General features: G+C 52.6%; 2 protein-coding genes across 4 annotated transcripts; one reads left to right on the top strand and one right to left on the bottom strand.

Moving 5' to 3' along the window:
* The first annotated feature begins 97 nt into the window (after positions 1–97).
* ABCB6 (ATP binding cassette subfamily B member 6 (Langereis blood group)) lies at positions 98–7,278 on the top strand. 2 transcript variants are annotated; one of them, XM_006186859.2, is made up of 19 exons: positions 100–981; positions 1,293–1,430; positions 1,686–1,872; positions 2,041–2,142; positions 2,310–2,493; positions 3,101–3,222; positions 3,741–3,850; positions 4,035–4,100; positions 4,262–4,387; positions 4,516–4,592; positions 4,680–4,743; positions 4,855–4,940; positions 5,143–5,200; positions 5,423–5,527; positions 5,930–6,104; positions 6,248–6,360; positions 6,595–6,689; positions 6,761–6,829; positions 7,001–7,278. In XM_006186859.2, the coding sequence occupies exons 1-19, from the start codon at positions 433–435 to the stop codon at positions 7,110–7,112; spliced, it is 2,538 nt and encodes an 845-aa protein (XP_006186921.2). In that variant the 5' UTR covers positions 100–432; the 3' UTR covers positions 7,113–7,278. The 2 variants fall into 2 exon arrangements, with proteins under 2 accessions (XP_032336170.1, XP_006186921.2); XM_032480279.1 differs by lacking the exons at positions 6,248–6,360; positions 6,595–6,689; positions 6,761–6,829; positions 7,001–7,278 and having other exon boundaries at positions 98–981; positions 5,143–5,309; positions 5,930–6,066.
* A 116-nt stretch (positions 7,279–7,394) lies between these two features.
* Positions 7,395–10,340, bottom strand: ZFAND2B (zinc finger AN1-type containing 2B). 2 transcript variants are annotated; one of them, XM_032480288.1, is made up of 10 exons: positions 10,215–10,340; positions 10,025–10,097; positions 9,658–9,752; positions 9,283–9,414; positions 9,003–9,154; positions 8,662–8,757; positions 8,526–8,586; positions 8,373–8,440; positions 7,975–8,047; positions 7,395–7,786 (listed from the first exon to the last, which is right to left on the bottom strand). In XM_032480288.1, the coding sequence occupies exons 2-10, from the start codon at positions 10,077–10,079 to the stop codon at positions 7,742–7,744; spliced, it is 777 nt and encodes a 258-aa protein (XP_032336179.1). In that variant the 5' UTR covers positions 10,080–10,097; positions 10,215–10,340; the 3' UTR covers positions 7,395–7,741. The 2 variants fall into 2 exon arrangements, with proteins under 2 accessions (XP_032336179.1, XP_032336181.1); XM_032480290.1 differs by having other exon boundaries at positions 10,025–10,100; positions 10,215–10,274.
* Between the last annotated feature and the right edge of the window lie 2,938 nt (positions 10,341–13,278).

Below are 13,278 nucleotides of genomic sequence, written 5' to 3'. Positions count from 1 at the left end.
ACCGTGCCGGCTCAGCCGATCTATTTTGCCTTCCTGTGCGTGCACTATTTTCCCCGCCCCTTCGGAGACATTCGGCCAATGGGGACCCTGGATAGGGGCGGGGGGCAGCCTTGGAGGACGGGGCTGCTGCGGAAGGGAACGGCTGGAGTCAGATACTGAACATTCCCGTGAGCCCCGACTTGGCCCGAAGGTCCCCGGCAGCGAGCGTGGGGCGGGCGGCCGAGACGGCGTGAGTGCGTGACGGCGGCGCGTGCGCGAAGAGAGTGGGTGGTGTGGTGGGGTCCACGTGCGTCCCTGTCCCACGACACTCGCGGCATAGCCCTGAGGCTCCATGACCCAAGACATCTGGGATTCCGCGCCCCACCCCGAGCGGCCGGTCCAGTTCTCACGTCTCACAGTCCCCGCAGCCTTGGCGGGCGGCCACACATTGCCATGGTGACTGTGGGCAACTACTGCGAGGCCGAAGGACCCGCGGGTCCGGCCTGGGTGAAGGGTGGCCTGAGTCCCTGCTTCTTTTTCACGTTCATGCCCTCGACGCTGATGGGCCTAGGGGCTCTGGCCTTGGTGCTGGCTCTTCCTCGCAAGCGTCGGGAACGGCCTGGTGGCGCCGACGCGCTGTCCTGGGCTGCCGGCCCTCGCGTCGCTCCCTATGTGCTGCAGCTGCTTCTGGCCACACTTCAGGTGGCGCTGCCCCTAGCCAGCCTGGTTGGCCGGGTGGGCACTGCCCAGGGTGCCCCACTGCCAGGCTACCTATTGCTGGCTTCTGTATTTGGGACTATGGCCAGCGCCTGTGGCCTGGGACTGCTCGTGATGGAACGGAACCAGGCACGGCAGAAGCTAGCAATGGGCATCTGGATAAAGTTCACCCACAGCCCGGCTCTCCTGCTCCTCTGGACTGTGGCTTTTGCAGCCGAAAACTTGGCCCTCGTTTCTTGGAACAGCCCACAATGGTGGTGGGCAAGGGAGGACTTGAGCCAGCAGGTGAGGGACCTCTTGGGGGGGAGGGGAAGCAAGGGTAGCAGGGGCTGAGAACTGCATGTCTGGTCACACTGGCTCCAGGGTTTTGAATGCCTCTAAGGAAGGGAAGAAAGGAGGGGCCTGCGCTGCTGGGAGCTGATAGCCAGCTGGTGGGGAGTGGCTGTGCTGAGTCACTGCGGATTTTTTTTAAAGCCTGGTAGATGCTGGGCTCCTGAGGAGGACTTGGGTGTGTGCCCTACACCAGTCCTCAGCCCTATTATAAGTAGTAACAATGGGATTTTGGCCCTCATTGATATTCGTATGTTTAATTCTAGGTTCAGTTTAGCCTGTGGGTGCTGCGGTATGGGGTCTCTGGAGGGCTTTTTGTCCTGGGGCTCTGGGCCCCAGGACTTCGTCCCCAGTGTTACACCTTGCGGGTCAATGAAGAGGATCAAGATGTAGAGAGGAGCCAGGTACACCTTAATTTTTGAACTTTAGGGTCTATTTTAATTGCATTCCCTGTTATCATTTCTTCCCACCATAATAAACTACGTCTTTCACAAATCTCAGTTTGTGTGCCCTGTTAGCCTTTCTGACCTCATCAGGGATCACTTGTGGGTCTAAGTTAACGGAGCTGTAATCCCATATGTGTTCCCTTTGGGGTTTCTGGCTAGTGCACTTCTTTTTCATTTCTGAGTTCCCCTCCCCTATGTGATTCACCATCCTAGGTTCGGTCAACAGGGAGGCCATCGCAGTCTACCTGGAAAGACCTTGGCAGAAAGCTCCGCCTACTGAGTGGCTACCTGTGGCCCCGGGGGAGCCCGGCCTTGCAGCTTATTGTGCTCATCTGCCTAGGGCTCATGGGGTTGGAGCGGGGACTGAACCTGTTGGTCCCCATCTTCTACAGGGACATAGGTGAGGGGGAGGAGTGTCAGCTCAATCCTTCATTGGCCTGGGAGGGGTGGTTGCTAACCTAGCTGGGAGCTGGGTGGTTAGAAAGACACTGTGGCTGGTGCCTGGGGCAGTTTCTCCCCAAGAGGGTCCTAGGGGTCCTAAGTGGGCTTGGACTCCTTTTTTCCATAGTGAACTTACTGACCGAGAAGGCACCTTGGCGCTCCCTGGCCTGGACTGTCACCACCTATGTCTTCCTCAAGTTCCTCCAGGGGGGTGGCACCGGCAGTACAGGTATGAGGTACTCTGCTCTTACCCCGGCTGGTGTTAGCCCCTCTTCCTCCTCCCACAGGCCTCCCTACCCCGGGCCCCTTGGTGCTCTCCAGCCTTTCAGGTCTTGCTGCTGGGCTGATGTCCCTGGGCCCCTCAGCCCTACCCAGGCCTCCCCTGGCTCCCCCCAGGCTTCGTGAGCAACCTGCGCACGTTCCTGTGGATCCGGGTGCAGCAGTTCACCTCGCGGCGGGTGGAGCTGCACCTCTTCTCCCACCTGCACCAGCTCTCCCTGCGCTGGCACCTGGGACGCCGCACGGGGGAAGTGCTGCGGATTGTGGACCGGGGCACGTCCAGTGTCACAGGGCTGCTCAGGTGCCAAGGCAGTGGAAAGGAAGTGAGGGAGGGCAGGGCTGGAGAAGCAGGGGTGGAGGGGCTGTCAGAAGAACTGACCCAGCTTGAGGAGCTGTACCTCCATCCTCCATTTTTTTTTTTTGTAATTATGAGATTAACATGCACGTGCTCTTATAATAATTCAAATGAAGGAGACAGCAAATTGCTTTTGAATTCCACTCACTTCTCCAGAGGTTCCAATTCCATTTAGTATGTTGAGTTCCGCTTTTTGGATTTTTTTACATATATGTGGGCAGATTCACAGAACTAATGTGGTATTGTGGAGGTTTTTCCTAAAGCAAATGGCCTCATGACATAGGAGTCATTCTCAGAATTGTTTAATTATCAGAATGTTAGGGAGGTGTATTCTCATCCATGCATGAAGACCTTTTTCATTTGTTACAATTAATCTAGAGCACTCTTTAGTTTAGGCATGTTATGGTGTATTTAGCCCTCTACCTCTTAAGGGGCATTTAGCTTGATTCCAGTCTGTTGTAGTTGAAAACAAAACACTACACTGAAACCCCTAGCTAGAGTTCCTGGCTCCAAGCACTTAAGCCTTTCTTTGTTGCTTGGCTTTGCCTCCTAGCTACCTGGTGTTCAACATCATCCCCACACTGGCCGACATCACCATTGGCATCATCTACTTCAGCATGTTCTTTAACGCCTGGTTTGGCCTCATTGTGTTCCTGTGCATGAGTCTTTACCTGGGTGAGTGCACCTGGGGAAAACTATCTCTGTATACTGTTCTCAGACTCTCTTGGGCATGAGCCCTGCCCCAACTCAGGTGACCCAGCTTTGGGAGGCTGTAGATCAGTGGACTTGAATAGGCTTCTGCTGCTCCCCAATGTGACAGGTGAGCCTCATCTGCCAAGGGAACCTCAGCTCACCCTGGGTGGAGGGCCGGGGAAGGACATCCTGGTCACATTTGGGCCCTGTGGTGGATGCAGGTGAAGAAGGAACCTCATTCTTGTAACAGGATTCAGCTTGCCTTCATTTGTTCACCAAAACCATTTTCACACAGGTTTTGTGCAGGCTGCAAAGATGTCTTGGACATAGCCCCTTCCCTCAGGGAGCTTAAGGCTCCCTCCCTTCGGAATCTGGGTCTCTGGGCTGTAGCACAGCGTTAGTGTGTGTGTGGCAGGCAGCAGACATACATGTATGGTCTCTGCTTTTGGAAGTGATGTCTTGCCCTCTTCTCCCTCCGCCTCCCTCCTGTCACTCTCTAGCCCTGACCATTGTGGTCACTGAGTGGAGAGCGAAGTTTCGACGTGCTATGAACACACAGGAGAATACTACCCGGGCACGAGCTGTGGACTCTTTGCTGAACTTTGAGACGGTAACAGAGGCTTTGGTGGTGGTGGTGGTGTGAGGCACGGAGATGTGGAGGAGTGGGCCTGGGACAATCAGGGCTGACGAGCTGAGGGGTGCGAGGTGTGCTGTTTACAATTAGGAAGGAGGGACGGGGAATCTGGAGCTGAATGCTGTGGCCGAGTGGAATAGCGATGGTTTGAATTCATCAGGTGAAGTATTACAACGCGGAGAGTCATGAAGTGGATCGCTATCGAGAGGCCATCATCAAATATCAGGTGAGGATGCTAGCTTGAGGTCGACTGAGAGCAATGGCCTGGCCATGTGGAATTGCTAGGGCCGAGAGGGGTAAACTTTGGGCTGTGAGGTTGAAGGTGCCTGGGCCCAGGTTGGGATTTGGTGTATGTGAAATTCTTTCCTCCCATGTCATTTGCCTCAGGGTTTGGAGTGGAAGTCAAACGCTTCACTGGTTTTACTAAATCAGACCCAGAACCTGGTGATTGGACTTGGGCTCCTCGCTGGCTCCCTGCTTTGTGCTTACTTTGTCAGTGAGCAGAAGTTACAGGTGAGGAAACAGCACAGGGAAGAGGGACCCTGGGTCTTAGTCTTGGCCACCAGGTTCCTGGGTGGGAAGCGGGAGGGTGACAGCCCACAGGCCTCCAGTGACTCCATCTCTTCCCTGGATGTCCACAGGTCGGAGACTTTGTCCTGTTTGGCACCTACATCATCCAGCTGTACATGCCCCTCAACTGGTTTGGCACCTACTACAGGTAACCTGACCCCGGCCCTCACCTGTCCGGGGTGCTTGCTGTTTCCCCAGCTCCTCAGAGGAGCTCCAAGCAGCACTCTTCTTGCAGGATGATCCAGACCAACTTCATCGACATGGAGAACATGTTTGACCTGCTGAAAGAGAAGATAGAAGTGAGTGAGGAGAGAGGAGTGGGGTTTGTAGGGAGCGGGAGTCTGCGTGGTGCTTCTTGTGCCTGGACAATACCAGGCCTGGAATGGCACACACTGGTGGCACTCTAACAGGTGAAGGACCTTCCTGGAGCAGGGCCCCTTCACTTTCAGAGGGGCCAGATTGAGTTTGAGAATGTGCACTTCAGCTACACCGATGGGTGAGCCTCTCCCCTTTGGCTACCCCACAGCCCCATTTTCCAGTGTCATTTACATACTGCCTTCCTGCCCCTCATCCCTGCTTCTCAGGTCACCACTACCTGGGAAGAGAGCCTGTGCAGGGGTCTCAGTAGTAGCTCTAGTGTTGGAGGGGGCCCTAGGGAGTGCAGCAGGCCTGCTGACCATGCCCATCCTTCCTTGCAGGCGGGAGACCCTGAAGGATGTGTCCTTTACTGTGATGCCTGGACAGACACTGGCCCTGGTGAGAGGAGACCCAGCTAGCTGGCCCAGCCTCCTTGAGCTTCCCTTATTCCAGGGCCCATGGAAGCTTGGGATGCAGGCTGTAGAGTCAGAGAGCCCTGTCATGCCAGGTCACCGGATTGAATGTTTGTGGCAGTCTTCTATGGACATTGGTGGCCTCTTGGAGAGAAAGCCTTAAAAGTCAGCAGGACTGAGAATGTTTCCCTTGTTCCTCATGTAATAGGTGGGCCCATCAGGAGCAGGGAAGAGCACAGTTTTGCGCCTGCTGTTTCGTTTCTATGACATCAGCTCTGGCTGCATCCGAATAGATGGGCAGGACATTTCACAGGTAAGGATGCTTGGGAGAAGACTGTTATCTAGGAGCCTGTGTGTGAAAGGATGGCAGATGCTGGGCATCCAGGAAGTGGAGGAGGAGATGCCAGGAGACCTCAGACTTTTTAGCATCATGTGACCTACATAAGGAAATTAGTCATGAGAATGATTTATAAGGTGCAATATAGGGTACAAAGGTCTCCAGCAATCCAGGGAAGCAAGGAGAGAACATGTATTTTCTCTTTATCGATGGGGAAACAGACTCAGAGAGATTGAGTTGCCCACAATGATGGTTCAGGGAGGTGGAGGCAGGTTTCTTATGCAGGGCCTCTCATTCCATGTGCTTCCCACCAGCCCATCCTACTTTTCAGGCCTGGTGGGATCTCACAGGCCAGAGCATATGGTCTTTTGGCCCCAGGTGACCCAGATCTCTCTCCGGTCTCATATTGGAGTTGTACCCCAGGACACTGTCCTCTTTAATGACACCATTGCCAACAATATCCGCTATGGCCGTGTCACTGCCGGAAACGATGAGGTGAAGGCTGCTGCCCAGGCTGCAGGCATCCACGACACCATCATGGCTTTCCCGGAAGGTAGGCTCCTCTGCGGAGTCCCTCCCCTGCCCAGTTTAGTCCCATTATCACCTCTGACTTCTGCTCCATCCCTCCCTTGCCCATCTGGTCACAGAAACCAAGCTTATTACATGTGACTTAAGGGAGGTGGGCATTATCCACAGGATACGAGACACAGGTGGGTGAGCGGGGACTGAAGCTGAGTGGTGGGGAGAAGCAGCGTGTTGCCATTGCTCGCACCATTCTCAAGGCTCCAGACATCATTCTGCTGGACGAGGTGAGGGCCCTGGGCAGCCTTCTCCTGTCCTTCCTTGCCCGTGTCCCAGCTGTTCCTGCTGGGCCCTGTTTTACTTCTAGCAGGGCTATCAGAAGCCCATGTTTCATAAAAACATCTTACAGTTCTCAAGCACAAGGTTCTTTTTGATGCCTAAGGCCTTGGCCAGCAGCTTGCATCCTCCTCCCACTGGGGATTTGGGTGGCAGGGGCAGTTTTACCCAATCCCTCTCTATAGGCAACGTCTGCACTGGATACATCTAACGAGAGGGCCATCCAGGCTTCTCTGGCCAAAGTCTGCGCCAACCGCACCACCATCATAGTGGCACACAGGTACAGGTGGGCAGCAGGCAGCGGGAGCCCACTTTGGCTGTGTGGTAGGTAACTGATCTCTGACTTCCCAGGCTCTCAACTGTGGTCAGTGCTGACCAGATCCTGGTCATCAAGGATGGCTGCATTGTGGAGAGAGGACGGTAAGGGACACAGCAGAATGAACAAGGCAGGGCCTCTGACTTTTCACCAGGAAAAGGTTGTGGGGTTTCTTGAAGGATCTCCCTTACCAGTCCTGTCACCTCACAGGCTGGTGGCAAGGACTCTTGGGGTAAAACTGAAAGCTGGGACTTACATTTTTCTTCTTGCCCCAGGCACGAAGCTCTGTTGTCCCGAGGCGGGGTATATGCTGACATGTGGCAGCTGCAGCAGCAGGGACAGGAAGAAGCCTCTGAAGACACCAAGCCCGAGACCAAGGAATGGTGACAAAAGTTGTGGATACTTCCCTCCCAAAGGATTGCTCCAAGGGAAATACATTGTATACCTCTTCCCTGCCATATTTCATCCTGGTCTTGGTGCTAGCTATAATGAAGGAAAGGGGCCTTTCAGAAAAGGACTTTTTGGGGAAATAAAAGTGTGGACTGTGCTAGGATCACGGTGAGTTTGTGGTGTGGGGATTGCAGTGGGCCTCTACCCTTAGGTCAGGTAAGCATTCTTGACAGGACTCTTTCATTTTTGGTCGGAGAGGAGAAAGAAACACCCCTTTGATGTCTTATTGACTGCCAAGATCCTTTATTCTTTCTAGGCCCCTCCCTGCCCCCTATACGTGGGGTCAACCCCAGTATACAGGAGATGACAAGATGCAGGAGTCTAAGTGGGGCCTGGCCAGGGAATAGTTCAGAGTTGCTCTCTTCCGTGCAGCTGGACAGGCCAGCAGAGCCATCTGTAGGCTCAGCTCTGCAAGCTGTTTCTCCTGATGCTCCCTGGAGGTGGCCTCCATGTCACTCCTCCTCATCTTCAGTCCAGGCTGCTCCGGGCCTCCTCTCCCTGTGGACCCTAGAGGTGCGAGGGCCACAGTCCTCCTCAGCTGAGCCTCCCTCCCCAAGCCCAAGGCCCTAGCACAGGTTGCAGTTGGACGGCTTCAAGCTGCGGCTTTGAGCCTGGAGCAAGGAGAGGGAAGAAGAGGAAGACAGGGTGCAACGTCAAGGAAATGAGGGGGACAGTCCTCCCTACAGAGCTCAGCATGGGCTGGAGTCACATTGAAAATAAAAGGATAAACATCATTCCAAACCACTCAGAAGAACACCCCCACCCCCTGAAAATCCCTGTTTCTACCCCATCCCCATACCTGCTGCTGTCGGTATTCTGCCTCACTGGCTGATAGTGCTTGTGCTAAAGCTAAGTCTTCTTCCTCCTGAGAACTGGGAGAGAGGAACGGCTTAAACTGGATGATAGTATCTAAAATGTGAGCATCTCATCTGTTACGCATCACTCTGCTGAGCACTTCTGAGTATACCTCAATTTTCATAGCAACCTTACTAGGTAAGTATTAGTGTTGTCCCCACTTTATAGAGGAAGTTATGACCCTAATGGGTTAAAGAACTTGTCAAAGGGTCATATAGTTCAAAAACTTAATTTTAAGCCCAGGTTCCTAACTATTATCATGCATTGGGGCAGAGTGGTCCTACGTACCTCCCTCCAGAGTCCTTGCCCACATCCCACCCTCTTTCACCAGAGAGTAGGTACCTTGGGACCTGGGGTTTGGTCTCTGCCAGGGACAGTTCAAGGGCTCGCTGCAGAGCCTCATCCTCACTCTGCAAAAGGGAAAATAAGACCAGTTGCCTTGGACTTCGCTCTCACTGAGTTTGCTTTTGTCAATCTGACCTCTACCCAACTCACCAAGCCATTTTGCAAAGCAATCACTGGAGGGGCTGTCCGAGATGGAGACTGAGTTGTGGCTCTACGGCAGACATTCAAGAGGCTGAGGTCAGAGATGTGAATGGAAAAAGGGGAGAGGAGAAACAGGCAGGCCTACCTGCTGGCAGAGGTAGATGAAGGCAAGGTCTGATTTGGGCTGGGGTTGGTCTTTGTAGAAGAAGCTAGGCTTTGTGCTCTGGAGATGGCGGCAAGTCTGTAGAAGAGACACCCGTGGCATGCCTCCAGGTGCAGCTTGCAAGTTTCCCCCCAGGCCTGACCCAGGAAGTTAGGAGAGAAGCGCCTCCAAAAGGTCTGGAAAACATGCACTTAGAAAGGAAATAAGACTCCCGTAGCTAAAGGGGACAGGTTGAAGCTTCCCAACTATAATGATGGAAGTTGAGTCAGTTCTAAAAGGATGGAATGGCCCCAAAGGCAAGTAAAGGGCCCCGTTGCAGTTACCCCGCCCTACTGGTTTGGTGCCCCTCCCCAGAGCAATCATGGTCCAGTGGGTGACGGTGCTTGATGCAGAAGTTTCGGGTACAGCGCTCGCAGGTCAGTTTCATCATTTCCCGCTGCCGGCAGCCAGAGCGTTCACACTTATTGGTGAAGATCTGAGATGGAGTAGGAAGAATTGTCTTTTCTGAGACTCTGATTCCCCTTAAACTCCATCGTAACAGTTGTTCAGATTTCCAGGCATTTGCAGTCCCAGCTGACCATGGTTAACCCCTCCAATGCTTACCTTACGTTTTTGCTGGGCTGGATCAGAGCGGCAGTCTCGGTCAATGTGCTCCCCAACAGCGCGGTCAGGGGGCTCCCCTCTGGCCACAGGTACAGGCACATTACAGAGTGGGCATACAGGTACCTGGATATCCTGTGGTTAGGGAGCAAGGGTCGGTTTGTGGCCTACTCTCAGTCCAACCAAATCTCTGGTCCTGAAAGAACCTGGATATGCCCACGACATAAACGCAAAAGGAAACACAATGTTCCCTGCACTGAGCCTCAGAAAGAAAAAAAAAAAAAAAGAGAGAGAGAGAGGAAATGAGCTGCAGAGGGATTCCAGAGATTCTGCAGGCATCCTCCACGCGGCCCCTTTCGACCTCAGACGCCCCCTCACCTTTTGGTAGGCAGATCCACAGTGATGCTGGGCGTAGGCTACATGGTCTGCGCAAAAGATGCCCGAGCAGGCGTCGCACTTGAGCGGCAGAAAATCTGTAGGAAGCAGGTCGGATTGCAGGTCCAGCGTGACCTCGACATCGTTCCCGCTCACTCAAGCCTTCCACTCAGGGGAGGGAAAAACGCCACCGTAATGGCAATAAACTGTATCCTTGCCCTAGCCCATCATCTCAGCCACGCCCCCAACTTCGAGCCCCGCCCTTCTCTGGCAAGTCCAGTCCAGGAGCCCACCCTTCCTACAACCTGCAGTTCCAAGGCCCTCTCGGCCTGGCTCCGCCCCCCGCATGCTCCGCCCCCCACCCCCTCACCCAAACGCTGACAGCTCGGTTCGGAACAGTGAGCCCCGAGGTCCGGAAACTCCATCGCTGGGCCGGGCAGGGCCTGCTGGGAGAAGAAGCGATGCTGAGCTCCTCTAGGACTCCCGCTCCGGGTCCGGACCGCGACCCCGCAATCTAGGGGACCCCTTGCCCCGCCTCTCCCAGGCCGGGCCCAGGTTACCCGAGCCTCAGCGCCTCCCGGGCCGCAGCTCCCACTCCTGCCCTGGCGCACGCGGGCGCGCTGACGTCATCGCGCAGGGCGAGCACGTCCCGCGAAGTCTCCGGGCGGCGAAGGGAAGCACCCAGGAGAAGCCGAGCCCCGCCCCACCTTGGTCCGGAAGGTTTGGAGCTGGATGGCTCTGGGTGAGTGGGTGGCCCTCACACGGGTTGGTGATCTTCGGCGCGGGCCAAGCTCCACGAAGGGCGAAAGGGCCGACGAAGGACATAAGATACAGTGGAAGTCTAGGGTGGTTTGGGGTCATCACAATTGAGTCCTACGCCCGCTTCTCACTCTACACCCACTCCCTAGCCATTTGTTCACGGCCACTGCTGTGCTTACTCTCCGTAAGCTGATGACGCCCTTATTTATCTGAAGAATGCATTTCTCTCCAGAGCTGTAGCTCCTGCAGGTTTATTTTCGATGTCCTTTCTGTAAGACTTCTCTGACCCTCCCCAGTTTGAGCTAAGCGCTCCTCTTTTGTGGGCTTCCTGCTTCTGTTCTAGCACCCTGTCACCGTATTGTAATTAGCTGTTCCTTCACTCCCCCATGTAAATATACTGGGCAGTCAGGGACCGCATCTCCCTTGCCTTGTATTAGGCCCCAGCACCTGGCACCGTGCCTGAAACTATGTGGTTTTCAGACTTCATTGTGAATCCGAATCACCTGTTGGGTGCTGGTTTAAAATGCAGATTCCTGAGCAGGATGGAGGTGGGTGGTGGCTTCTGATTCAGTAGGAAGCATACCAGAATTCTGACACGGGTTATCCATGTATTACACTTTGAAAAACACAAGCCTAGAATGTTCTGAGTACTTATTAAATGTTTCTTGAATGAAGCTAGAGAGTTACTGGATTGATGTCCTGCTTTGCCTTAGGGAGCCCCAGGTTGAGACCTACTTGAGCACGTTTTGCTTCCCACATGCCCCTCTGTCCCCTCATGCATAGGCTTGTTTGCACCCTTACCTTCCCATAAGTTTGGGAAGGACAGATAAACAGGTGAAATAGACTTAGAGTTGAACAGTGTTCTCCAAAATGTAGAAATAACCATGCTGCAATTGGAAATGAGGAGCCTTCTCTTCTCCCTCTGTCCCTCCAACTTTTGGGTCTGTTTCCCTCTGTATCTGAGCCTTACATCCTTACAGCTCTAAGGCTAGTGGAAATTAAAGCCTTTTTTCCTGGTTCTTCAAGTAGAAGGCCTAATGTCATCTCTGACTTGCCCTATTGCCTTGACTTGGATCATCTACCAAACCCTGACCTGTGGTATGTGATGTTCTGATGGGCCAGGCCTGCATTTCATGTTCAGGGGATGGGAGTCAGCTCCACCTAAAGTGAAAATCACCAAGCTGGCTTGGGCAATCCTTCCAGAAAACCCAGGAGAATCCATGCAATTCCTTCCTTCATTCAACAATATACTGAGTGTCCTCCCACATGCCTGTCACTGGATGATACATGCAAAGACTGGGAAGTACAGGGCAATATGGCAGTACATTTCAGTTACCCCCATTCTTAAGTTGACAAGTGTTATTCAAGCCAAAACCTGGAGGGTGAGTAGATATTGAGTAGGTGAAAATCAAGGGAGAAAGGAATGAGGTGGAAGGAGATGGTATTCCAAGCAGAGGAAACAGCAGAGACAAAGACCTGGAGATAAGTAGGAACAAGATCCTTTAGATGAGCTTTTAAAAGCTTGCAACATCTGGATCTTAGGGTGTAAGAGGCAGCTTGGCAGGTGATAAAGGTGGAGAGAGGGGTCAAATCACCTCAGGACCTCAGGTTGTAGAGGCCACTTTAGTATTGAGAATTTTAACAAATATAATGAGAAACTATAGACAGCTTTAAGCAGAGGAGTAATATGATCAGATTTGTATTTTGGGAAAGTCACTCTTCTTTTAGAGTGGAGAACAGATTGGAAGAAGGGACACCAGGTAGAAGGCTGTTGCTGTAATTGAGGCAAAAAAAGAAAAGAAAAGAAATTCTATTTCCTAAGAAAGCATGAAGTATTCAGGAAAATTTTTTAAAGAAAAATCCTGACCTTATCTGCAGGAAACACCCTGACCTACCTTTATGCAAAAGTTCAGCCAAATATTCAGTTAGTGTATGGAACACCTTTGGCCAATCCTTTGGGAAATTCTGGCAGCTGCTTCTTTCAACCCATCCTCACACCCTAGGGTAGGCTCTGGGCAGCCATGTTTCTGTCCCTACCAAAGATGACTGGTCTGGGAGTAGTCATCTGACCTATGTTGGGTATCTAAGTTTGTGTTCCCCCAAAAGCATAACCTGAGACAAGGATTTGGATGTAGATAATTCATGTAGGAGGTAATCCTAGCCAGAGTTAAGAGAGTAGGAAGGAGGGGGACAGGGAAGGAAGGAAAACCAGTAGGTTACTACTGTGGTAATAGGAGCTCAGTTCCACTGGGAACCCTAGGAGGAAGTATATAAAATACACCTCAGAATTGTCCTTCTAAAAGGACAGGAGGCTGGGCTGACTCCTGTCTTCCATAAGTTGGGTGTTACTGCTGAGGATGATAACTCCTCCACGTCTAACTTGCACAGCCAACCTGCCCCTGTATGTCAGTGAAGGAGAACAGATATTTGGGGGACAACTAGTGTCACAAAGTGAAATAAAGGAAGACTTTCATGATATTTGAGCCATCCTGAGCTTGAAGTAATGAAGCAGGTGGTGGGTCACTTAAAGGCACACAGCAGCCAAGATTGTGTAGCTCAAGGGGTCTGAGGATGAGAACAGCAGAATCAAGCACCACTCAGTCTCCTGTTGTAGACCACTCTATTGGTTGTCTTACCCAAGAGCCATTCCCCTGCTCCCTCCTTGAAGACAAAACTCTGATTTTAATCATCCTTTTCCAAGCAGTTGTGTTTTGCATGGGTCCCCTTGCAGCCCCCAGTATGTCTTAAATGGTCTAAGTCAGTTTTTCAAACTTTTAAAATATTACCCACATTAGAACTACGTTTTATAACCCAACACACATACATACCTGATACTTGACCTTATTATGTTTGATATACTTTGGT

The sequence above is a fragment of the Camelus ferus genome, chromosome 5 (assembly GCF_009834535.1).
Source record: "Camelus ferus isolate YT-003-E chromosome 5, BCGSAC_Cfer_1.0, whole genome shotgun sequence".
NCBI lineage: Eukaryota > Metazoa > Chordata > Mammalia > Artiodactyla > Camelidae > Camelus > Camelus ferus.
The sequence above is the reverse complement of the archived record's forward strand: the minus strand, read 5'-3'. Positions and strand labels throughout refer to the sequence as shown.